The following is a 24,766-nucleotide window of genomic DNA, read 5'->3' as shown; positions in this document are numbered from 1 at the left end:
GTCTTTGACCTTCAGCCGCTTGTTCTGCCAATGGACAATGGTTTAGAGAACTACCCCTCTTCCTTTGTTTTCACATTTTGTGTTTTATTGAAACTCTGCGGCATTACAGGGTTGCTGAAATTCAAACGGAATGAGTAACACGAGTTTAAATCCTGATGCTGCTGGACCTGGTGACCTGCGCAGGCTGATCCTGCTGGAGGTGCCAGAGACCCCCAGAATCTGCACAGAAGTGGGGACAGTACAGTGAGCTGCCCCTGTTCCAAACTACCAAGGCAGTGGTCAGAAGGTGTGAGGCTGTGCAGGAAACTACACTGACCTGGGAGCATGTGGTGGGATGCAGGCAAGAATTACCCAGCCACGAAATCCAATCTGGGGCTTTGTAGTTAATAAAATTATTGGGGGACAATAAAATATTGAATATTCTCACATCCACTTGGACTAAATCTGGAAAATCTGGGCATGGACACTTTTGTTTATACTTCTATAGACATAAACACATAGATATAGATGTGTCTTTTGCATAAAGAATATTCCTCTGATGAAGTATTTCATGAAGGTGCTAAAGAGAAGGTTTTTGGTGTTAGTTAATCATCTTCAGTGCTAAATCCCAACTCCTGAAGTGAGGGGGCGTGCTTGGCTTGCTGAGGGGCTGGTCCCAAATCACTGATAATAACTATATACAGAACTTACCAAACCAGGAGATTACGACAGGTGCTGAGTTCATCCTGGCTGCTGTTCCCAGAGCTCCAGGCTTGCTAAAACCTGCACCTGCACTCTGCCTGTCTGCCCAGCCCAGCACATCCATCCAGGTACAAACACTGTCCAAACACTGCTGGGGGAGGGATTGCTTCACACAGTGAAATCCTGCAGCAACTCTTCCATTCAAGGCCAAAGAGAGGCATGAACACGTGGAAAAGAGCAATTCAAACACATTAACCTTAAAAATCCAGCATGGATTTGCAAGGAGCATTTTTGGGCTATGAAGATGTTGAAGGGTCTGGAGCAGAAGGCATGTGAGGAGAGGCTGAGGGCACTTGGAATGATCAGCTGGTGGAAAGTGAGGATTGATCCTTGTGGGTCCCCTCCAACTCTGGAGATTCCATGATTCCATGAAATTAAATTGCTAATTAGTGGTGGAATCCCCATCCCTGGAGCAGTCCAAGGAATGCCTGGACGTGGCACTCAGTGCTCTGGGCTGAATGGACTCAATGATCTGGGAGGTCTTTTCCAACCCAAATTATTCTGGCATTCAAGTCTGGGGAAGTTTTTGAATCATGACCACGTTCTGCTTTGGAAGAAGACTTGTAAATGCATGTCCTTTTCCTGTCCTGCTCCAAAATTGGACACAGTTATTTACTCTCATGCCATGACTTCCAAGCACATGCACTGTGAACTCATGCCACTCTGTTTTCTCAAAAAAAGGAAGTTTACCTTTAGCTAATAAACTCCAAAAAATACAGGGGGAATGTTTTTACCTTTTATGACGCCAAGTGCTGGTTCCACCTCTCCTGACCAGGCTCTGATGACACCCCCAGTGCAAACACAGGACAGATCATCCCGGGTGAGGGGGTCGGTGACACTGCCAGCCTGGCACCACTCATGCCCTGAGGAACAGAAAGGTCAGATTACTTTTTAAAGCAGAATACTGACACACCAGCCCTGGAGGCTCCATTTGCTCTTGTTTTAAACATAAACATCCTCATTTAAATAATATCAACGCTTGTGAGAAGGTTTTCTGGATTCTCTGGAGCCTCGGCCACTTGAAATGTCAGCAGTTATTTGGGACTGAACAGAAATATTTCATCCTTCCATGCTCCGGGACACACACGTGTTACTGAGAACTCCAAAGCCCGAAGCTCTGGAGGAAAAGGTGATTTCCATCGCCACCGTGTGTCCGAGGCAGAAAACGCCGATGCCACAAAAAACTCCACCCAACAGCGCCAAGAAATCCCACCAGGAGTTCGTGATTCACCTGCAGGGAGAGCTAATAGTGCTGGAGTGACAAACGTGCTTGGAGAGAGGTTGGGAATTGAGCTGAGACCCTTTGGAGCCTTTTCACTTGCCATCAAGCACCTTCAGGCCTCTGCTAAGTTGGAAACCATTGGAGCAGACTTCAGAAAAAAGACTTTTTCTGTCACTGCTCTCTCCAAGAGCCATCAGGGGTCTGTGGCTTCAGCTCAGCCAGGAGATGTCATGTCACTAAAATACTGTCTGAAAAACCTGTAAGACTCCATAGATTTTTAATGTTCCTCATCCACATTTTTTCATTCCCATGCTAGAGACATAACAGGAAGACACTGAAATATCTGAAGTCCATAGACAGTTGCAGGCTTCAGGACAGCATTTTTACCTTGCAGATGCATTACTTTTCCTGGGAACAGCAGCAACCAGCTGCTGAGAAGATTCCCATATGCTGATTCCTTCCATTAACCACCCAGAGTCCCAATTCCCAGATGCAGGAAAAACCTGTTAGCAGAAGCAATAAATATTTCATTGACATTCCAGACTTTGCCTCTCCCAAATTCTTAATTTTTTCCCATAGTTTTTCACATGCACTTGCAGCCTGGGCAAAAGGAAAAGGAAATTTACACCAGTATTTTTAATCTTGCTGGTAAATAGTTCCAACAGGGAGCAGAGATGGGCAAGGAGGAAGGGCTTGAGACTGCCAGAGGGCAGGGTTAGATGGAGTACTGGGAAGGAATTCTGCTCTGTGAGGGTGGGGAGACCCTGGCACAGGTTCCACATCCCTGGAAGTGTCCAAGGCCAGGCTGGATGGGGCTTGGAGCAGCCTGGGACAGTGGAAGGTGTCCCTGCCCATGGCAGGGCGTGGCACTGGATGATCCTTTTAAGGTTCCTTCCCACCCAAACCACTCTGGGATTCTCTCGTTACATCCTGTTCTAATCCCCCACAAGACCAGCTCCTCCCGTACCTGCTCCACAAGGCCATGCACAGTGCCCTGGGAGGCCGCTGGAGAGCCTTTTCCCCATTAAAACCATCCCTCTGCCGCCTCAGGAGCTGGCAGGATGCTCCCGAAGGCCGAGCACCGGCAGGAGGCGGCGGAAAGCTGCTCCGGTGACTGTGGGATGGAGCTCGTGGCTCTCTCGGGTGGTCAGAGGCGCTCTGGGGCCGTCGAGAGCTCCCTTCCCCGCGGGACCACCCCGGGTCTCCCCCGGGACCCCGGCCGGGCCCGGCGCCCTCAGGCCCCGCGAGGGGCGGGGCGGGCCCTGCGGCGCGCACCGGGCCCGCCAGGGGGCGCGCGCCCCTCCCTTCCCGGCGCGTGCGCACGGCGGGGCGCGCGCGGGCCCGACCCGCCGCCCCGAGCGAGGTGAGAGGCGGCCCCGGCGGCCCCGGCTCCCCTCACTCCCCTCACTCCCCTCACCGCCTCCTGCGGGCCGAACCGGGGCCGGGCCGGGCCGGGGACAGCGCGGAGAGAGGGGCTCCGGGAGCGCGGGGAGCGGGACGCCGGCAGCGCGCGCGCTGCTCACGGAGCCTCGGGGCCGCGGCGGGGCCCTGAGGGGGCGGGGCCGGGCGGGGGCGCCGCCTGGCGGTGATGGGGAGAGGGGGCAGCCGGGGCTGGGAATGGGGATGGGAATGGGAATGGGGGTGGGAATGGGAATGGGGATGGGAATGGGAATGGGAGTGGGGGTGGGAATGGGAATGGGGGTGGGAATGGGAACGGGAATGGGAATGGGAGTGGGGATGGGAATGGGAATGGGGGTGGGAATGGGGGTGGGAATGGGGGTGGGAATGGGGGTGGGAATGGGAATGGGGATGGGAATGGGGATGGGAATGGGAATGGGGATGGGAATGGGAATGGGAGTGGGAATGGGAATGGGGGTGGGAATGGGAATGGGGATGGGAATGGGAATGGGGGTGGGAATGGGAATGGGGGTGGGAATGGGAATGGGAATGGGGGGAGCGGGAATTGGGATATGGAGATTGGGATATGGCATATGGGGAGCGGGGACTGGAATATGGGGAGTGGGGATTGGGATGTGGGAGTGGGGTTTGGGGAGTACGGATTAGGATATGGGGAGTGGGGACTGGGAATTGGGATGTGGGAAGCGGGGACTGGGATGTGCAGAGTGGGGATTGGGATGTGAGGGATTTAAGGGTTGGGATGTGGGGGATTGGGGAGTAGGATATAGGGAACGGGATATGGGGAGTGCTTTTGGGAGGTGGAGAGCACTTCCTTGCACAGCAGCTGCTCATAACTCTCCACTCACACATCCATTCCCACTGAAACCCTCACTGTGGGGTTGCATCCCCATCACTCCACATCTCCGTGTTTGATTTCTCCCCTTACCCAGAGAACGGACTCTGATCTGTGTGGAATGGGGTCTGGAGGCTGCTGACAGCCCTTCTGCTTCCTGCTCAGGACATCCTGGGAGGATCACGCCTGTGAGAGCTGTGGAAGAGGTGGCTGCAGGGAGAGAATTCCCTTTGGGATACAAGTTTGGGACAAGGCTCACACTCCGGGTGCTTAGGCCAGCCGAGTTTTACTCCAAGGAGCACAACCAGCACCAGGAGGGAGGGATGGAGCGCCTGGCTTCCTTCAGCAGTAAGTGCTATCAGATAATTCAGCTCCCACATCTGTCATGAAAAAGCTGGATGGTACAAGGATTTCTTGGAGCAGTGGGATTTTGGAGTCACCATCCCTGAAAGTGTTCAAAAAATGTGTGAATGTGGCACTTTGGGGACATGGTTTAGTTGCCATACAAATGATTCAGTGTGAGTTTTGTCTTATTTCTGTCTACTTATAATTGAGCTGCTTCAAATCTATTTATTGGAAAAAATCAGAATCAAGGAATCTCAGACTGGTTTGGGTTGGAAGAAACCTTAAAGCCCATCCAATTCCACCCCCTGCCAGGGCCAGGGACACCTTCCACTATCCCAGGTTGCTCCATGCCCCATCCAGCCTGGCCTTGGACACTTCCAGGGATCCAGGGGCAGCCACAGCTTCTCTGATAATCCTGTTCCAGGGCCTTCCTGCCCTCACAGGGAAGGATTTCTTCCAAATACTCCAATCTAACCCTGCTCTCTTTGAGTTTGAAAGCATTATAACCTGACAATCTTATTTATTTTGTTGCACAATTGAGTTCATTTAAAATCCATAGAACCACAGAACATCCTGCACTGGACCCACAAGAGCCATCAACTGCTGGGGCTGGGCACAGGTGAATTTAGGGGCTGTCAAAGCAGTGCAGTGCTCGTGTCACAGGAGATTTCCTTTTGTTTTCCCAGGTGACCCTTTTGATAAGCCCCCGTGCCGAGGCTGCTCCTCGTACCTGACGGAGCCCTACGTGAAGTGTGCTGAGTGTGGGCCCCCTCCCTTCCTGCTGTGCCTGCAGGTGAGTGCCAGCAGCAGGGCAGAGCCTCTCCTTGCTCTGGGAGAGCCATCGAAAGCCTGCCTGGTGCCAGGCTGTCCAGGGACACATTGTAACTGCTCTCTCCAAACATGGATCAGCACACTTGTTTGCTCAGGGACAGGGAAATGACAAAGGGGGTTTGGAGGCTGAAGGATTGAGACATGGGCAGGTGGTCAGAGAATGGAAGTTAAAAAGGGACTGGTGAAAACCTCTTCAGGGCAGAAGTAACACAGTTCTGATCTTTTGTTCTGCAGTGTTTCACCCGAGGGTTTGAATACAAGAAGCATCAAAGTGATCACACTTATGAGATAATGGTAAATATTCCTTTTGGACAACACCTACTCAATCCTGGGCTCTCACAACTTCCCACGAGTTAGGAACCCTTGCTTACTCATATTACATTGAAAGGTTAAGTGATGCAATCCTTTGATTCAGAGGTTTAAAACTATCAAAAAAAGAAAAATATCCACCTGAAACAGAATGCAGTAGTGGGGTCATTTACAGCTGCATCTTTTTGTTGTGTCTGGATAGCACAATGCACCTCACTAGAATTACAGTCCTTTAACCAGGGACATTGATTTCTGTTTCTCTAGACTTGTTTCTTCTTCCTCAAATTAATCATTCTTAAAGTCTCCAGTAATTTTACTGTGTCATAGTATAACATTGTGGAATTACAGCTGGGAAACACAACATGTACCAGTATTTGCTGTGGTTGATGATCCAGTGCCCTAAGTAATCCAATAATTATTCAATCAGGTTTTGTGAAAGCTTAAAACTACCAGAATTATCCCTTGTGTCACTCCATGAACTTTGCCCTTTCTGAGGTGAGTTGGAACAGAGGATCACAGTTTGTTCTGCTTTTTTCTTCTCCAGACATCTGACTTCCCTGTCCTGGATCCCAACTGGACAGCTCAGGAGGAAATGTCTCTCCTGGAAGCTGTGATGGACTGTGGATTTGGGAACTGGTGAGAATTCAGTGGGTCAGCCAATTTCAGTCATTGCTGGGAAGTTTTTTCTTTCTTGTCCCTGGATCTCTGTTGAATTCATCAGTGCACATTGACTGTTCAATGACTTCTTGTGGGTGAGACACTGATTCAGCAGCTAAAGTGGAAGGATGGAGTATCAGATCCTGTTTTCATGAGTTATCTGTCTTTTCCTTTATTAAAAATAGTTGTGTTAAAAGTATAGAATCCCAGAAATCACAGAAGCAGAACTGAGAGTTCTTGGGCACACATTGCTGTCAGAAGTAAGACTGATAACTGGTTACAGAGTTTACCATTACCTGGAGTCAGTAAAATGTGTAAAAAGCTCTCAAATCACATCAATAAATTTCAAGCCTGTTAAAGATGTGCTACATTCTGTCAGCCAGAGGGTTTCCCATAGGAAAACAGTGAATTGCATTGTTCATGGGCACCCAAAAATGTCCCCTGGCACAAACATGTGAGTGTTGGTGCTGAGAATGTGAGTTCAGACACCATCACAGGCCAGTTCTCTGCACACAACCAACCTCTTGTCCAAAATTATCGTTTCCCACTGGAGAAATTTAAAAAACCCCAACATTTCTGTGTTGTTCACATGAAGCCTCCCCCTCTCCCCACTCCAGGCAGGACGTGGCTAACCAGATGTGCACCAAATCCAAGGAGGAGTGTGAGAAGCACTACATGAAACACTTCATCAACAACCCCCTGTTTGCATCCACCCTGCTGAACCTGAAGCAGGCAGAGGAGGCTCAGCAGCACGAGACAGCCATTCCCTTCCACTGTGAGTATCCCTGCTCTGCCAAGGCTGGAATCAGCAGCCCTGGGAAGGACAGGCACCACAGATCCTGTTTGCTTTCATTCCCATTTCTGTTCTGATAACTGGCTTGGAGAATGTCAGGAGTAGGGTTCTCTTCACACTGGATTAATTCCTGGCTGTATCAGATAGACAAGGCTGCCAGTTCCATGGGAAAAGGCAGGAAACAGCATGGTCTGACACAAACATCAGGGTCTCAAAAGCAGAAGCTCCTTCACAGCCAGAGCACACAGAAGTCACCCCAGCAGAAACCTGAATGTTTTACCCATTGGATTGGAAGTTCTTTCACGTGTGTCCCTCAGGATAGTGTGTGAATGTGGTTCTCACCTGTCCAGCACTGCACTGCAAAGGGAACTGAGAAGGGATTTCTGCCTTCAAACATTTCCTCTGATCATGTGCACATTACTGTGTACACGCTGTGTCCCAGGCCTAACTGCTGATTTAATTTGTCATAAAATCACTCCTTTCAACTATGCTGATTTCACACCTCTCTCTCGAAAACTGCCTGTTAAAACAGTCTGCAGCAAGTTAACAAATTCTCAGTTTTCCTTGCATTTCACATCTTTAGCATTCCCCCAGTCTGGCAGCTGTTCATTCCAGAGCTCCCCAGCCTCTCTGGGTGAGGCAGTTGCTGGCTGTCTGGAGGTTTACATTTCCCAGTAAAGTGGTTAGAGCTAAACGGTAGGAACTGGGCAATTTTGGTTCTGTCCCTGGCTGTTACTGATATTTTTATGTGCCCTGGGCCAAGACAAACTCTCTGTGCTTCAGCCTGCTTTATCTGTGCCTTGGGAGACACAATGCTCAGCTCCTGCACAAGTGCATTGTGAGCCTCAGACTATTATTGTCTGTAAAACACCAAGCTCCTCAGCTGGGAAGTGTTGTAAAAACTGGGAGTTCTCTGGCTTTAATTGCAGCTCTGTCAATGGTCCCCAGAAGAAGGCAGATTTAACATTCCTGTTGCTATTAACTAAAAGAACCTGCACGCTGAGCCCCAGGGATCTGCAGAGGTTTAAAGGGGGATGCTGAGCTCCAAAATATAAAGTTTACATTCCATTACCTGTTTATTACCTTGAATTTGTGCGTGACTCTTGAGAATACTACGAAGATCTCAGATTGCTGCATTTTTCTCTGGATGAACTCTGTCTTTTCTGACTATAATACTGAATAAAAGCCCAATCAGGGTATTTTTCTTCAACTAATTATTCCCACTTTTCCTGCAAAATAAACACTTATTTACAGATCCTTAAAAAAAAAATATCTCAAGCCCTATTCAACAACTGAAAACTTTGGGTTTTTTTCAGCTGCTGATGATCCCCCACGGCCTGCCTTTGATTCCTTGCTCTCCAGGGACATGGCTGGGTACATGCCAGCCAGAGCTGACTTTGTTGAGGTAAGACTGACTCTCCTCCCGTTGTTTTAAATTTGCTGCTGGGTGCAAACTCAGCACACACCCCTCTGTTTGCCCCTGCCTGTCTTTGCTCTTCATTCAAAAACCTCACAGGAGGGCACAGGACTGAGGGGTGCTGGGAGTCCTGTGGTTTAATTTCAGGTTATCCCGCGAGGAGCAGGGAGTTGGACTCTGATCCTTACGGGTCCCTTCCAGGCTGAGATACTCCGTGATTAAAGCTCTGGATTAATTAAGGGTTTGAGGCCAGAGGTGGCGCTGGTGGCCTGCAGAGCTGGGGGAGGCAGCTGAGGCTGCAGGACGTGCTGCTGCCACCAGATGTCCAGCTGTCCAGCCAGGGTGGCCCTGCTGAGTGGGCTGGGCGCTGGAAATTGGCTGCTCAGCCAAAGGATCAGCTGCAGCACTGCCACCTGCCCGAGGGGAGCACACACAGCCCTGCTCCAGACATCACCTGGGAGATCTGCATTGCTTTCCATGCTTTTGGCCGGGGGCCCAAGGCCCCAGTTCCTGCTCATGTCCATGGAGGAATGAGTTCAGTCATACAGGGGCTTGGTTTTGTACCTCTGAGCAGAATGAGCATCCAAAAATCACACCCAAGGCTCTCAGGCACATGGTAGGGACTCTTGGGGGTGTCCTGAGCCAGGCCAGGAGCTGGTGATCTTTGTGAGTTCCTTCCAGCTTGGGGCATTCAGTGACTCTGATTTCCATCACAGTCAGGAAGTCATGACCTGATTAATTCCCACTGTCCTGTCACAGCACCCTGCTCCAGCTGCAGCCATGGGGGTGCATTTACACACATTTTCCCCAGGTGAAGCTCCCCTATGCTGTTTGTTGCTCAAGGATGGGACCTTGTGCCCTATGTCTCAGTAAATATCTCTGTTCCCAGTCCTTCTGCATGTTCTGAAACCTGAGGCCAATATTTTAGTGCTTGTTAGTGACAATGTATTAATCACCTCTGAACAGGAGTTTGACAACTATGCTGAGTGGGATTTGAGAGATATTGATTTTGTAGAAGATGATTCAGACATTTTGCATGGTAAGTGCCATATTTTTGTACCCAATCTGAAAACTGTTTCAGATGCCTGTGCAGCTTTTCATTGGGTCTCTTTCTCCACACACTTCAAAAGGGAACATACACTTCTAATGCATGGGGTTTAATGTTTGGGTTTTTAATGCATTAAATCTATCAGGGTAGGTATTAATGGAGGCAGCAAGGAGGTGTGTAGTTTAAGACTATGTGAAACACATTAAAAGTGTTGGACTCAAAGCTGTGTGATTTTTCATACATTTAACACATCCTGAGTTAGAGTAGCATCAGCTGTGTGTGACAACTTCCTTTTTATTGTGAAGATGATTGTGTGAGCCCAGTTCCTGCTCTGAGTTTCTGTGAACATGGCTGCCTTAATAACATGAAATAACAGGAATTACTAAAGTGACATTTTAATCCACAGAGAGGAGAAGATCCTGCTTTTCCCCACATTTGTAAGTACACGCAGGGTTTATGTTTATGCCTCAGAATTCTGCCATCTGTGTCAGGCAGTTCTAAGCTAAAGCCTTTGCATCCCTTGGAGACAGACAAATCCTGTTACGTACAGACAGTCTTGGCAAAGTTAAAAACACCAGTTTGAAGTTGAGCAGTGTAGCAGGAGCTTTAGGAATGCAAACTCCCCTGGCTCAGGGAAGGCTCTGAGAGTCGTATGTCAGCCTCTCCCCTTTCAGCATTTATTGAGAGGGGGACTGGCTTGAGGCCATGGCAGGGATTCCTCATGCCAGCTCTCTGCTGTTTCATCCTCTTCTGGGTCCTGGTGAACTGAAAAAGAGAAATAATCTCCTACTTCTGCACATTAATTGATAGATTTATGTTCAGTCAAGCGGGTTTTGCAGCACTCCCCTTACACCTGCCTTCCCCCCAGGCACAGTTCAGCCATTTGAGGTCTCTCCTGCCAGGTCCTGTCCTCCAGGAGCTCTGCTAACTCCTGCTGGAGCTGGATCTGCTTGTGCTCCTGCACATCCTGCAACAGGGACTTCCACAATCGAATTAGGAGCTCACAATTTAATTATGTGTTGTGTGAAAAAATACTTCCCCCTGTCTGCCCAATATTTTTGCCTGATAATTTCATTGGATGTTCTCTACTCCATCCTTCAGTTGTCTTCAGTGTTTGGGAAGAGATGTCAGGCATTTGCTCTGTGCAAACTGCTTGGCAGAGGTTGTGGAGCGTGAGCAGCTGCACTTTGGATCTCTTAGCCCAGGAACTCTGGCATCTGCCTTCCCACAGCTGTCCCAGATCTGCCCACGTGAGAGAGAAAGCCTGGCAAAAATGAAGTCCCAGGGTCCAGCCAGCTTTTTCCCTTTCACATGAGGCATCTTGGGGAGAGAAGGAATTCTTTTCTAAAGAATTTGGAATGAGATCTTTCACTTCTGCAATTTAATACAAAAAAAGGAAGGAGCCACATCCTCCCTGTCCTGCAGTTTTAAAGGGCTCAGCTGCCCACTTTGCTGGAGAGAATTTTGCAACCCAATTGTAGGAGCCCACGGGCAGGAAATGGCTCAACATGTGGCTCTTGAGAGCAGGGCTGGTTTAAGGAGCCTTTGTGCTTTGTAGCTGATGGGCAGAGGGGGCTGGGAGGTAACCTGGCTGTAAAGGTGAAAATGTGACACATTTTATAGTCCAGAGAAACCCAGACAGGGCCTGGCAGCCAAGATTAAGGGTCAGCTTGGGAAGAAAATCTTCCATTTGTTTTCTTGCCACACATTAAACCTCACTGGGTTCAAGATTAATTGTTGAAAACTATTTTCATACTGAATTTTCTGCAAGTCACTCAGGCTAGGCCCTGGGAACACCCCAGCCAGTACAATTTCTGTGGTCTCTTTCCTTCTCTTGGTGCATCAGTCACTGCTCAGTGCTGCACATCCCACAGGAATATTTGTGCTTCCATTGGAGTGGAATTCCTCCTTGTTCCCTTTCTCACACATTGCTCTTTGTAATGTTTTATAAAAAATATTTTTTAGGAAGTTCTAGGTCTAAGCTGCTTGACCTCTTGTTTTCTGATGTGTTCTATCTTTTATATGACATATATTTGTAGCTTTATCTCATGAGTTACCTGTTAGATTTCCCTGTGTCACTCTAAACAAGTTCTTGGTATTCCCACAAGAAAATGCTATTTAATACAAGGTGGGAAGGCTCCCAGGCAGCTCTTATGAGCAATGCAGAACCTGTACCTGCTGCCTCCTCAGCTCTCCCCACCTCACAGGAGGTCACAGACATCACTCAGTCACTTCTTGGTATTAGTGAGATGGCAAAAAAAATCATATTTCAATTAAATTCTGGAATTGTTCTCTTTTATTCAGTGCTGGCAGTACAGTAAGGGCATGCAAATATATATTGCAGTTACACAAAAACATAATGGACAGATCAAAAGCACCAACCAGTTACAACCCTAATTCAGCCCACAGTGCTTGAATATTTCATGAACTACAAGTTTTCATCAGGCTGAATTAGAACGTTGGTAATTTATCTTTTTCCCAGCTTTTTTCCCCCTTCTCATGTAAATGATTTTTCACTTCTAACACTGTAAAGTAATTGCTGAAACCACAGATTTAGAAGTGAGTGGAAATAGGCTGCAACTGGCAGGGAAATTTGATTTCAAGCTGCATGGCAGTCAGTGTCCTTCCTGACAGAACAGGGTGTTTATTCTGCTGTGGAAGTTGCTGCCTTGCTCCAAAGGCAGATAACTGTTTGCCATGGGTCCTGCTTTCCTCCAGGGTGGGTGAATTTGGACTGCAGCCCTTCAGTCTGTCCCCAGCCCAGCACACACTGGTCCCACAGACTGTTTACTGGGATTAGTTTGCATTCTTCCCATTATCCCTGCCAAGGCAGGTTCGCTTCCGTGGAACAAAGCTCTCACTCATTAGGGCTCAACAAAATTTCCTGCAGACCAAGTGAGGCTGAAGAGGAATGAAAAGCAAAGGCTGTTTTGGACACACTCTGGAGAAACCAAAATATTTGTTGGTTTGTTTGTTTGGGTGTTTTTTTGGAATGGAGGAAGGAGCCTTGAATTGCTGCCTATCAGTGGGGCCTTCAGAGCTGCAGCAAGCACAGCAAAGAGCCTTATCAGGGCCCAGAGTGGACACTCTGAGCACGGTGTCAGCTTGGATTATCTCACATTACCAGCACAAACAACTGCTTCCCCGCCAGCATCCATGGGGAAAAGCACAGGCAGATCATTCTCATTCCCCCAGCATCTCCTCTCTCATTTCCATGCAGCGTGTAGCAGTGTAGTAGTCAGAGTTATTCATGCATTCCAGATTTGGTAATCGCCTGGTCCTGTGTGAATATGGCTATTAAAAACAAAAGCCCCTCCAAAAGGCCATGTGGCAGCAAATACTAATTTCACTGGAAGCAGAAGCTCCATTTTTTCCCTTCATTTGTTCCTTCCTCTCCCCAGCTGATCATCATTTCTTTAGAATATCGTGCACTCAGGTGAAAGCATCAAAACTCCATGGTTAGAGGTGCATAATTACTTGTGATATTTATAGAGGTTCTCCAGTACAGTTTCTGCATGTACTTATTAAGTTCTGCCCACACAAACCCCAGAAAATAACAAGTTGGCTGAGCTTGCAGAGGGTTTCAAAACTACAAAAATATTTTCCGTAAATTGGCACCAACTCCAGCCCTTCCTAATGGATTTCATTCATGTTTAACTTGCTGCATTCCCAATTTCTCATCCCCACATTTTAGCACAAAGGAGAATTTGCTATCTCTACTTGTTCTTAAATTAGGAAACTTAGATCCCTCGCTATGAAAATACACGATGATGCTGAAAAATGCAAGAAATTTGGAAAAATAGGTAGGAATAATACAGGACAGCACCCCCCCTATCTCATATAGAATCCTTTACTCTTAGATTAATGTCAGATCAATTTGGGACAAACTGAAGGGTTTTTTCCTTGGGATCAAGCTCCTGAGCAAATCCCCACAGCCTGTGGGCTTCAGCTGTCCCTGTTTGTATGAAATTTGATTACCCAGAGGGATGCAGGGATGAATTTCCCAGAGGCTGGGGGCTTCCTGGTGTTTACACCTACATACATATTTAAAATAGACACATAACCACACTTCTTAATTGCATTATTAATTATTAATCCGAGAGTACAATCAATAAACTGCCACTATCAGTTTTGCTCTTTTTGTGTAACTACAGAGAGAAATTGATCCTGGGTTCTGTCTCCCTTGGGCCACCCCAGTTTCTCTTTTTCCAAAAACTGGTTGTTGTGTCACAGCCTCTAAGCCACTGCCAAACCTTGAGCCCTTTCCTTCTGAGAGCACATGGAAATTATTAACATAAATTAAAAAAAAAAAACCAAACATTAAAAATCAGCCACCTCTACACTCATTTAATGACCTAGAATTTGTGTGTTATCTAACAGAGCTAGGGAAGGGAAGGTGATAGGTGTCTCTTTATCTTGTCTTTCAAGAATTTACCCAAAAAAAAAAAGTTTATTAAGCTAATGGCTGCAGGAAAAGGGAGCTGCAGGCTCTGTGAGTGGCTCAGCCAGGCTGCAGACAGGTTTGATTTTGGGAAGGATGTGATTTCTAATGAGTATGGCTTTTTCCTGGGCTTCTTCACATTGTCCTGAACTATTCTTTGTTCTCTGGCAGACAGATAAGTTTGGAAGTTAACAAGCTGGAATCTTCCAGATGCTTTTAAGAACTGTAGCAAAGGCTGAGTCCTCTCAGTTCAGAACTGTGTCTGCTTTTTGGAGTTCCTTGTTCTGGGCTAAGAAGCCTTTGCCCAGAAATGACACCTCAGATCCTTAAATTTTTTTTTCAGGAGAAGGAATATGTATGAAGGAACAAATTTTAAGTGCTGATAGCAAAACAGTCCAGGAAGGAAGAGGAGAGTTCTCAGGACCTGCCCAGGCTCATGTTTACATGAGTGTATTTACAGTGTTGAATTTGGCAGGAGTAAGCAAAAAGAAACCTTCCCCAGGTAGCAAGGACTGCAGCTTTGTCTCTAATGAGTTGATGCCCCTGTAAAATTGCCTCAGGATTTTTAAACCAGCAAAGCAATGACCATTTCAGCCTAATGTGAACATAAAAGCTTGAAAATTCAGCCTCCTGCAGTGATTGCTTATGAATTCTTTAATCTTTGTGTTTTGCAGCTCTGAAGATTGCAGTGGTAGATATCTATCATTCCAGGCTGAAGGAAAGACAGAGACGGAAAAAGTGAGTTTTAAAGCAGTAACTGTGTTTTTTCCTTCCCTGTGCAATGCTGATGGATTACACATCATTAATTTCCTACTTCAGGGAAAAAAAAATCCTGCCAGACTGTGACTGATTGCTGGACCCCCACTTTTTCCCCAGAAATATTTGCATCATTATTTTTAATCCCTAAGTTAGCTTTCCACACTGAAGATAACTCTATTGCTGATGTGGGCTTGAATAATTTATTCAGCTCATTTGACAGTGTTCTAGAATGACTCAATCTATTAATTAAATTAAGTTTTATTATAACTTTGAAATACTTTGTTCAATATTTAAAATTATATCTTGCTGGATTACTCCCTGCTGGAAGAATTAGTGATTTGAAGTGAGGCTGCTCCAGTCCTTCTCATAAAACTACACAGTTCTGCTGAGTGACAGGAAGGATTGACCTGGTTATTCATAATTCATAAATAAAAAGTATTTATGTGATGTAATTTCCATGATCATCCATCTTGTCATACTAAAGGAAAGTGCTACAGGGCTCTTCATAACTCTTGGGGTTACATCAGTGTCAGGTTTTGTAAAGTTTCAACAGCAGAATGGGACAAAAGTCTGGAAAATGACACAAAAGTGCTGATGTCACTCTCAGAAAGGTGACTCTGCATGGGACAGGAAGGTTTTGTGCAAGGCAGAGGAAATGTAATGGATTTTATAGAGCAAGTTCTGACCTGACCTTGACAGCCCAACTCTGTGGTATCTTATTTGCCAAAGTGGAGTCACCACAGAGCAATGAGCACGTGGCACTGCTCACACTGGTGACAAAGGGATTTATCAGGCACCTGCTTCTCCCTCTGCTCCTTTCCCTGATCCCATCAGGAGCGGTTCAAACCCACAGTTACCTCCATCACGTCTATAAACCCAAGCTGCCACAGAAAAATGCCTTTCTCTTGTTTCCAGTGGTGGCATTTACAGTCCAGCTCTCCCCTGTGCTTTAGCAGAGGGATGTTTGTCTCTCTCTGACGCTGGAAATCATGTTCATGACACATTCATTACCTCTGATTTTGGAAGGACAAGTTATAAGATGCTGTAGATGTGAAATCTGTGCCTAAAGAAGCAATTTCCAACCTTTCAAGTGATTGCAGCTCCCTTTGTGCTCAAGGCTGATGCACACCACTGTCCAAAATTTACCCTGATTAAAGACACACTGCATCATGTTTCCATTCCAGCCAGCCCAGGGCTTATGGAGATTTCATTCGTGTTTAGTTTTAGATTCCTCTGATGGTCTAAATCAAAGTTTCTTCTGAAGCCTTTGTGTTTGTGAGGCAATGCAGGAGTAATGGCTTTTATTAATATAATTTTCTTTCATTTCCAGAATTATAAGAGATCATGGCCTGATAAACCTCAGAAAATTTCAGAGTGAGTATCAGGTGTAACTGCTTCACTTCAAAGTGGCAAACTTCACACATTCACCATTTCCAGGTCACCAGTGTGGTTTGTTCATACTGGAACATATTCAGACATTCTAAATTGCAGCAGATTTCCTACCCCAGCTGTTTCCAGCTGTCTGGTTCTAACTACTCCCAGCTCAGAGTTTTGGTTACTGCCTCAAAATTGCTCTCAAGAAGCATTTTGGGCTCTACTGCACAGAGGGCAAAGGGGGAAGGTGAAGCCTTCCAAACTGCCTTTGGAGTGCACCTCACTCTTGTGAGAAATGACTGAACAATATTTAAATATCACCCTTTATGCCTTAAGGATTTTAAGGTCTGTAACTTTCGTTGTTTTTTATTCAGCAGTTTGTAGTTGTGACACCTAAACAGCCAAACTGTGGATTTTTAGGCAGTCCTGAGGCTGGAGCTCACATCAGGCCCCACAGAGGTATTTTCTCCTGGCTCAGGAGTGGTAATGTGTGGCACTTTTCTCCCCTGTAGTTCTGGAAAGGCGCTACCCCAAGGAGGTGCAGGACCTGTACGAGACCATGAGGAGGTTTGCCCGGATCCTGGGGCCTGTGGAGCACGACAAGTTCATCGAGAGCCACGCGTGTGAGTGAGGGCTCTGCACGCACAGGGACAGGTTGCATCATCTGTTTCCTAAATAGATCCCTCTCCTGGAGGGCAGGAGGTGGTTTTTCTCCTCCTCCCCCATCTAACTACCTCAGGAAAACAAATACATTTGTGGTTTGATACGTTGAATGAGCAGCGAGTGGGGTTTTTCCACTAAACTGTATCCGAGCTCTTTGTTTGAGTTCGCAGCTGACTGAACATTCTGGTCACGTGTTAGAGGTAATATTTTTTTATCTAAAGACCATTGTTTATTTACTGGGACTCTGTACCAGGGGAAGAATAAAATCCCTATGTTATGTCTGTATGGAGAGATTGGGAGCTGGCAGCAAACTGAATTCTTTGAAAGACACACGTTAAACTATGATATGTCACATAATTATATAGTGCAGTGGTCATTATGTCCTTACCTTAGGAGAGAGGCATTGTTCCATCCCTGAATCATCCCATAGCCTACATTTAGGCAGATTCCAGCCCGAGTCACCACATCCTGCTTCATTCTGTGACTTAAACTGGAAGAGTTGTTGCTCATTAGAAAGAACAAAGCGTTTACGCAGTTGTGCCCATGTTTTCAGGACACCCTGTGTGAAATACCAAAAGCATGATCCTGCAAAATCATGAGTCCCACATGGGAGTGCTGCTCCTGGAACTTGGTTTTGTTGTAGTGGCTGCAGATCCTCAGGTGAACCTGACAGTCACAGCTCTCCTGAGCAGCAGCAGGAAACAAATTCACAAGGAAACTTGTTCCCTATGTAACTGAGCAGTGCTGGAAGGCAGCTGATGAAAGCAAGACAGGAAATATCTCTGAGCAAAAGAAACATTTCATCTTACTGACTGCAGGAAAAAAAATTGTCTGCAAGGAAAAATTTGGGGAGGTCCAGCTAGGAAAATCATAGTTCCAAGAGAATATTTGATGTATAAGGAGCCTGGCTGGAGTAGTTCCTCAAACCTATTGAAATGCCTTCCAGAAATCCCACATTATTGTTATTTGCCTTGTCTAGGGAATGGCAAAGTGACTATCAAAGCATGAAGGGAAAATGCCTTTTCTGAGCACACAAATGCTAGAAGCCAGCTGAAATCTGTGACCAAGGAGCATGGGGGGACAGAGAGATTGAGATCTTGTGGAGGGAGGTTCACTCTGGCTGTGGTTTGTGTGTTCAGAGCTGACCTGTGCAGGTAAATAACAATGAGCCACGTTCCCAGTCCACCCCACTGATCCACTTTTGCTTTTCTGGATTTCCCTCCTGCCACCTCGTGGGGTCCAACAGTGGAATTTGAGCTGCGCAGGGAAATAAAGAGACTCCAGGAATACAGAGCAGCAGGAATCACCAATTTCTGCAGTAAGTACCTGATGTATTATTCAGCCCATTCCCATCCATCAGGGAAGGAAAGGATGATTTTACAACATTCAGGATGTGTTGAATAAAAAGACAGTTCAGAGAGGCTCTGGAACTGAGCAAGGCTTCAGCAATGATGCACAGTCCAGCTGGGCTGGTTTAGAGCTGATTTGAGCCATCAACTTGGAGATCACAGTGTCTAACACAGCTCTGCTCTGGGCACCACTTTGCAAAAGCTTCATTAAAAAATATTTATGTCATGGTACAGTGGTCTCAGGGGTTTATCTTGGGACACTTTTATTGCCTGGGAACACATGTGATATCTGGAGAGAGGCCTGAGACCTCCACATCAATGAAATGTCCTGTTTTATCCTGGAATTAGATCATGGAAGCCTTTTTTGTTTGTTTTTGAGTTTAACAGGGGGAAGGGTGCAGGGTGGAGTCTGATCCCTTCTGGTGCCAAGTAGTCATCACAAGGGAGAACAGCAGAGGTTGGGCCCGAGGTAGAGAACTTCCCAATATTTCCTGAAGCAGGGAAAAGCCAGTGTGGAGTTTCTGGCTGAGGCAGGTGGTGAGAGCAGGGGGTGTGTGTGCCACAGGTGCCCGGACCTACGACCACCTGAAGAAGAGCCGGGACGAGGAGCGGCTGAAGCGCACGATGCTCTCGGAGGTGCTGCAGTACATCCAGGACAGCAGCGCCTGCCAGCAGTGGCTCAGCCGCCAGGCAGACATGTAAGCACTGCCACCAGGGGTCCAGGGAACCTGCCCATCCTGGGAATGCCCACAGCCAGCTTGGATGGGGTTTGGGGGCAGCCTGCTCCAGTGGAAGGTGTCCCTGCCCGTGGGATGCGATGAGCTTCAAAGGTCCCTTCCAACCCAAACCTCCCTGGGATTCTGTGGTTTAGTTTGCATCAGGCACATTTTCCTGCCTGATAGTAACAAATCCATTCCCAATTTGTCAAAGTAGGAACAGCCTGCAAAATGCAGAAGGGCAGGAAAGTGGGTGACAGCAATAGTGCTTGTTGAGAGCAGGCAAAGGAGGGGCTCAAACCCCTCAGTTTTATATTTCAGGAACTGAACTGTTCATAAAGTCACAGAGGGAAGTGAGCTCTTTATGGATATTAATGAGGGCACAGCTGATGCCTGAAATATTTCGATGATTTTAGAAGCAGCAGCATTATTAATGTGTCATCACCCTGCACTTGGATTTAAGGAGCAAGCTGCACCATAAAGGAAGTGCATCCTGTGTGCAGGAGATGGTTTGGCATTTCCCCACTCAGTCTCCACTGGATTTTTAATTGTGTCCCACTCCACAATTCTTCATTGGGTTTTTTAACAGGTTTCAGACATATTTTTCAATGTGGGAACACTAAATATTTATAAATCCTGTTGACTTCTAGTCAGGGCTTGGGTTATGCAAGTTGAATTGTATAATTATTACAAGTTGTGGAAGAAGCACTTTCAGGGCCAACACATGCAGTTATTCTTAAAAACATGAAGGCAATTTGAAAATTTCCTTTATTTTCAGTGATTCTGGCCTGACTCCCACGGTACCAGTTCCTTCAACTACAGGTGAGTGTTAGATGATGTCTGCTAAAAACCTGGTAATATCTCTCTGACAGCCTTTTTCTGACTCCTTTTCCTGAGTGTCAAAGTGTCAGTCCTCAAGCCTCATGGTTAAGGACTGCTTAAGTCAACATTACATCAATCTGCAAGTCATTCCACTCACATATCCTGCAGGATTTTCTGCTGAATTTCTAGATTTTTCTGACTAGAGGTCAAAACCCATCCTAAAGCTACATTAGCAAGGCAGGAAACAAAGGAATTTTCACAGTCTGTAAGCACAAATTAGGGTTTTTTCCACCATGAGGACCCCATCTTCTTTCAGTGCCCAGTAAGGACAGATTCAGGGGTCAGTCAAGGTCCCCATGAACAAGACTTAAATAAATTCCCATCCCATTTGTTGAGGTCATGGGGTGACTGAGGCTGGGATAAAGTTTTACTGCAAGGTTGTTAAATGTTTCCAGGGAAAACGGCTTTGGCTCTGTCCCTACACCCAGTGTTTATGTGGATGCTGTAAAACCACTTGAATCAAACCTCTCACAGGTGGACACTGGGTCTATATGTTCTTCCTCATTTCTTCCAGGAGCCTCGGAAATTTGGGTCAGGATCCCAAGCAGTGAGTCAGGGCACTGTTCTAAACCTATTTGGTGATTGCTAAGATCTGGTATTTTGGAGAAAAAACAGCTTTGTGTATCTCAGGGTGTCAGAGTCCGTGAAGGGAGGACATTGTCTTCCAGCTGAAGGTCTGGAATGAGGGATGAACTTCCTTTTTTGTCAAGGATGCAGTGTCCCATGAAGGGGATTGTGTTGCCTGTGGAGCTGTGATAGCTCACAGTGTTTACAAGCAGCATCACATGTGGAACAAAACCCAAACAAAATACCATAGAGTTGCTAATTAAGCAAACATCCTGCCTGGGGATGCTGGGGAAGAGCTGCCACGTGGCTCTAATTAAAGGCTGCATCACTCTGAATATACAAGAGGGCAAATTAATGCTTCACTTCTAGATTCTAAGCTCTTGACTTTGCAGCCTTGATATGTTTCCTTGAATGTAGTTTGTGTGTGTGTGGTATTTTCTAGGTTTATAAAGGAGTAAAACTGGATTCTGTCATGTCTCCTCCTAGCACAGTCACCCCATGCCATGGGAAGAGGGAGCAGTGCTGAGAAATAACTTCCTTTACACCTCCCACAGACTCACACTCCAGCTTCTCCCCAGTCCCTCAGCTCTCTCTGCTCAGGCTCCTCACACCCAGCCAGATCCCGTCTGTTCCTGCAGCTGCCCAGGAGACTGAGAGACTTCCCAGTGCCAGGGGCAGGACCTGGGCAGGGCAGGGGCCTTGGGAAAGACAATGGCACATTTCCCAAGGTCTCATCACTTTGCCAAATTTGGGAAGATGTCCTGGGATAGAGACCTATCTCTAATTGCTGAATATGCACAGGGGTGAGAGACTTTTTCCAATGTGAATAAATAACCCAAACTTTATCCTGAGCTCTGCAAGTTACAAAAAAAAAAAAAAAAAATACTATCAGAAAAAAAAAGCCAAACCTGCAAGCAGACAGCCCTTAGGAAAGTTTAGTCTGTGCCAGGTAATGTCCAGCAAAGTTAAAAACAATAGTGAAAGTGAGAAATACCAGATGACCTTGTGATAAATATTCCTTCAGAACTGTTTATTGTAACAGACAAAAAATAAATGCCCAAACTGCATTTGCCTTGCAATACCTGCAACGTATTTAAAGGCATTTGAAGAAAACTCTGCCTCATGAAGTTGTCAGTAATGCCAGAGAGAAATTGGCTGCTTAATCACACCAATAAATGGTCTCAGCATCCTTACAAGGTGCTGGTTTCAGCACACCTGGCACACCCTGCCTGGAGCTGGGATAGTCAGGAGGCTCAGCCCAGCTGAGCCATGCCCAATGCCAGTCTGACACAAAGCTTTTGTCTTGCAGTTCCTCCCAAAAATCGACAGCTCACGAGTCTCATGCAACATTCACAGAGCTTTAAATTGCAAAACCAAACCTTTTGTCGCATCAGCAGAGCTTTATGCTAAGCCCTAAATAACCCTGTCTGTAAACACTTGGCTCGAGCTGGGTTGAATTGCCTCCCTAACACACCCCAGCCACTTCCAAACTGCTCCAATTCTCCAGCATTTCCTTTCTCATTCCACAGGCAGACGGAGCGCCCCACCACTGAACCTCACAGGCCTGCCAGGCACAGAGAAACTCAATGAGAAGGAGAAGGAGGTGAGGAAAGCATGGAAGGATCATCTCTATAAACTGTGTCTCCACAGCACAGGGCTGCCCACACCACGTCTGGGGAGCTGTGAATATCACCTCAGTTACAGGCCCTGACTACTCTTCCTTTCTCACAGAAATCATTCAGGTTTTCCAGTTGCTTCTTAATTTCCTGTGCTACACATACAGCACAGACTGGCTTATTTAGCAAAGAAAGGAGCAGAGCACCAGGGTGTTATTTGGTGTTGTTACAACATCCATCTCCCTGCCTGCACTGCGAGGCTGGGCTGAGCAGAGGGGTTAATTTTCCTAATGAGCACTGGTTGTTTTTCAGCCCAGTGCAGGCCTGGCCTCCAACTCAGTGAAAAACTATTGAAATAGGAGATTATTATTTCTTAATAGAACTCCTAAGGTGTCCTTAGGCTGCCCCAGGCAGGTTGCAGTGCCCACGAAGCACAGCTGTATCTCAGCCTGCCCTCTGTGTGTGTTTCCCTTGGCTGGAGCTGGCAGCATTGGGAATCAGCTCACGGCTCCGTGTGGAGCTGGCATTTCTGGCTCCATTCAGCACGGGAATAATGGTGGCAGGGCATCAGTGTGTGTGTGTGTGTGTGTGTGTGTGTGTGTGTGTGTGTGTGTGGAATCTGATTTCCTGGTCAGCTGAGACAGAAAGTCTGAGGTCTGAGGAATTCTGCAATTTCCTATCCGTGAGGAATGAGCATGAAGCATTTCCTTATTAAAGGGAGGAGACAGACAGTTTCTGCAGCAGGAGCAATGCCGTGCTCCTGGAAGACAGCTGGAATTTGGGAGCTGAGCAGGAGCTGTGCAGCCAAACAGCTCAGGGGCTGTGCAAAGCCATTCCTTACCAAACTTCCAACCACGGAATGCCTTCCCTGCACAGCTTCCATGCCAGACTTCTGGAGGGGGCCGGCAGAGCTGCTTTTGTAGAAGGTATTAGAGCCTGAGCCTGCAGGGGATTAGCAGCCAGATGCCCTCCCTGGCTCCCGGCCAGCCAGCCCAGTTGCTGCTTCCAAGTCTGGCATGTGTGCTTCCCGGGCTTTGGAAGGAGCAACGCCCACACAGGACACACTCAGAGCTGTGCTCCTGCGAGCCCAGGGCTCGCTTTCATCCTCCTCCTTTATTTTTCCACCAGGAATGTTTGTGAATGCAGCAGCCAGCAGGCTCCTCTCCCCTCCCTACCTGTGGATCCAAACAGCTCATCATGGCATTCCCGTGTGCCTCCCCCGTGCAAAGAAACACTGAAAGTGTTCTCAAGAAAATATTCCCCGTGTTCCTCCCCCAGCAGGGCTCTGGGAATGGAAGAACATGACAAGTGTTGGTGTTTATTAACTTCACCTTTTGTCTTGCAGCTCTGTCAGATGGTGAGGCTGGTCCCTGGAGCCTATTTGGAATATAAAGCTGCTTTAGTGAATGAGTGCAACAAACAGGGAGGCCTGAGACTGGCGCAGGCTCGAGCCCTCATCAAGATTGATGTGAACAAAACCAGGAAAATCTATGACTTCCTGATCAGAGAAGGGTACATCACAAAGGCCTGAGGACAGGCAGCAGTGCTTGGCTGGAGCATGCAGATGTGGAGAAGCTTTGAAGTTGCTTTGACAGCGCTGAAAGATTTTACCAGTGTTGAATGAAGGACATTTCCTTTTGTTTAAAACCTTTCGGGGCTTTTTTTTCTTTGTAAAAACAAGTAGGGAGCTTTGTTAAATTGTATGAATGCTGACATTTGTCTGGGTTCCTTTTGACTCTGCTGTTGTCAGGATTCCGCTGCCTCGCAGTGCTGGGAAGGATCACACGCCATATAAGCTGATCTTAAACGTGAATGGGCATTCGTTCCTCACACCTCCTGTGACTGCAGAGAGGATCACGGTACTTTTGTGCTGATGGTGACAAAGAATAAGGACAGAGTCACACTTTGTGCAGTACAGGGTATAGAAATGCAGTTCCTCCCTCTTTGTGTTCCTTCCTAAATCAGCAGCAGCTTTCAGAGGCGACAGCACGTGCTCAAGGGTGTAAAAATAGAGCTTGCAGCGGTCCAGTCTTTTTAACTTACTTGTGATAAAGAATGGGAAGGGACATGGCAGGGAAGCTCCTCAACAGTTGTTACTTTTATGTGGTATTAGCACATATCCCAGCAGGAGGGCTTTGCACAAACCAAGGAGCTTCAGCTGCTCCCCCCGTGATTTGGGGGTGTCAGGTTATATATAATCCCTCGGTTTCTGCTCGTGGGGAAGGCTGGAAGCTACAGCCACTGCAGCTTTTCGGAACAGGAATAAAATGGTTCTCGGGACCCTGATGTTCTCCCACAAAAAAGGAGTGAAAAGCATGAAGCTCCTGTTTGTGGGGTTTTATTCCCTCAGCGTTACCAGCGACGTGCCTGAGGAGGTGCCACAAGTAACTGCTCAAACACAGCCCCCATCACGTCAGCTGATCCCTGAGCTTCGGTACCAAACGTTTGGATTTGGCAATCAGCTGGATGATGAAGATGGTTCTCTGCAGATGCAGCTTGTGTGTTTATTGAACAGTAAATTGTTTGTCAGACAGCTTCCTGCTAAGGTGTAATGCTGGAATCATGTCCCACAGGAAACCCGGGAGCCAAAGCAGCTGGGGTGTTGGATGCTCTCAAGTTTGGGATCTCATGGAAGAGCCTAACTGAGCTGCAGCTGCACCAGTACCTAGATAAGGTGTTTAGGGTGGGGTTGTTGTTTGTTCAAGAGTAATTATCCTGTGGACCTGAGGTGCCATTGAATGTGAAGTATTTTGGTTTGTAATAAAATCAAAATGACTTGAAACAA

At 47.0% G+C, this 24,766-nt stretch overlaps 1 protein-coding gene across 3 annotated transcripts; it reads left to right on the top strand.

Moving 5' to 3' along the window:
• Nucleotides 1-2,907: 2,907 nt before the first annotated feature.
• Nucleotides 2,908-24,766, top strand: TADA2A (transcriptional adaptor 2A). Of its 3 annotated transcripts, none has more exons than XM_058854475.1 (16): nt 2,908-3,326; nt 4,312-4,562; nt 5,246-5,352; nt 5,625-5,684; nt 6,244-6,335; nt 6,974-7,131; nt 8,466-8,554; nt 9,533-9,605; nt 14,730-14,793; nt 16,145-16,188; nt 16,701-16,811; nt 18,098-18,169; nt 18,766-18,898; nt 19,695-19,738; nt 21,895-21,968; nt 23,327-24,766. In XM_058854475.1, exons 1-16 carry the CDS (start codon nt 3,025-3,027, stop codon nt 23,510-23,512), a joined length of 1,860 nt encoding a protein of 619 aa, XP_058710458.1. In that variant the 5' UTR covers nt 2,908-3,024; the 3' UTR covers nt 23,513-24,766. The 3 variants fall into 3 exon arrangements, with proteins under 3 accessions (XP_058710458.1, XP_058710460.1, XP_058710461.1); XM_058854478.1 differs by having other exon boundaries at nt 3,279-3,326; nt 4,380-4,562; XM_058854477.1 differs by lacking the exons at nt 18,766-18,898; nt 19,695-19,738; nt 21,895-21,968; nt 23,327-24,766 and adding an exon at nt 18,588-18,668.

The sequence above is a fragment of the Poecile atricapillus genome, chromosome 21 (genome assembly GCF_030490865.1).
Source record: "Poecile atricapillus isolate bPoeAtr1 chromosome 21, bPoeAtr1.hap1, whole genome shotgun sequence".
Classification (NCBI taxonomy): Eukaryota; Metazoa; Chordata; class Aves; order Passeriformes; family Paridae; genus Poecile; species Poecile atricapillus.
This window is presented reverse-complemented; position numbering and strand designations above follow the sequence as displayed.

What these genes read in the sequence shown, in the direction of transcription:
- TADA2A (XM_058854475.1), top strand. Translation starts at nt 3,025, where the DNA reads ATGCTCCCGAAGGCCGAGCACCGGCAGGAGGCGGCGGAAAGCTGCTCC. An exon ending in GCGCCTGGCTTCCTTCAGCA is followed by an intron (nt 4,563 to 5,245) that starts GTAAGTGCTATC and finishes TTGTTTTCCCAG; the next exon opens with GTGACCCTTTTGATAAGCCC. An exon ending in AAACCTCAGAAAATTTCAGA is followed by an intron (nt 16,189 to 16,700) that starts GTGAGTATCAGG and finishes TCTCCCCTGTAG; the next exon opens with TTCTGGAAAGGCGCTACCCC.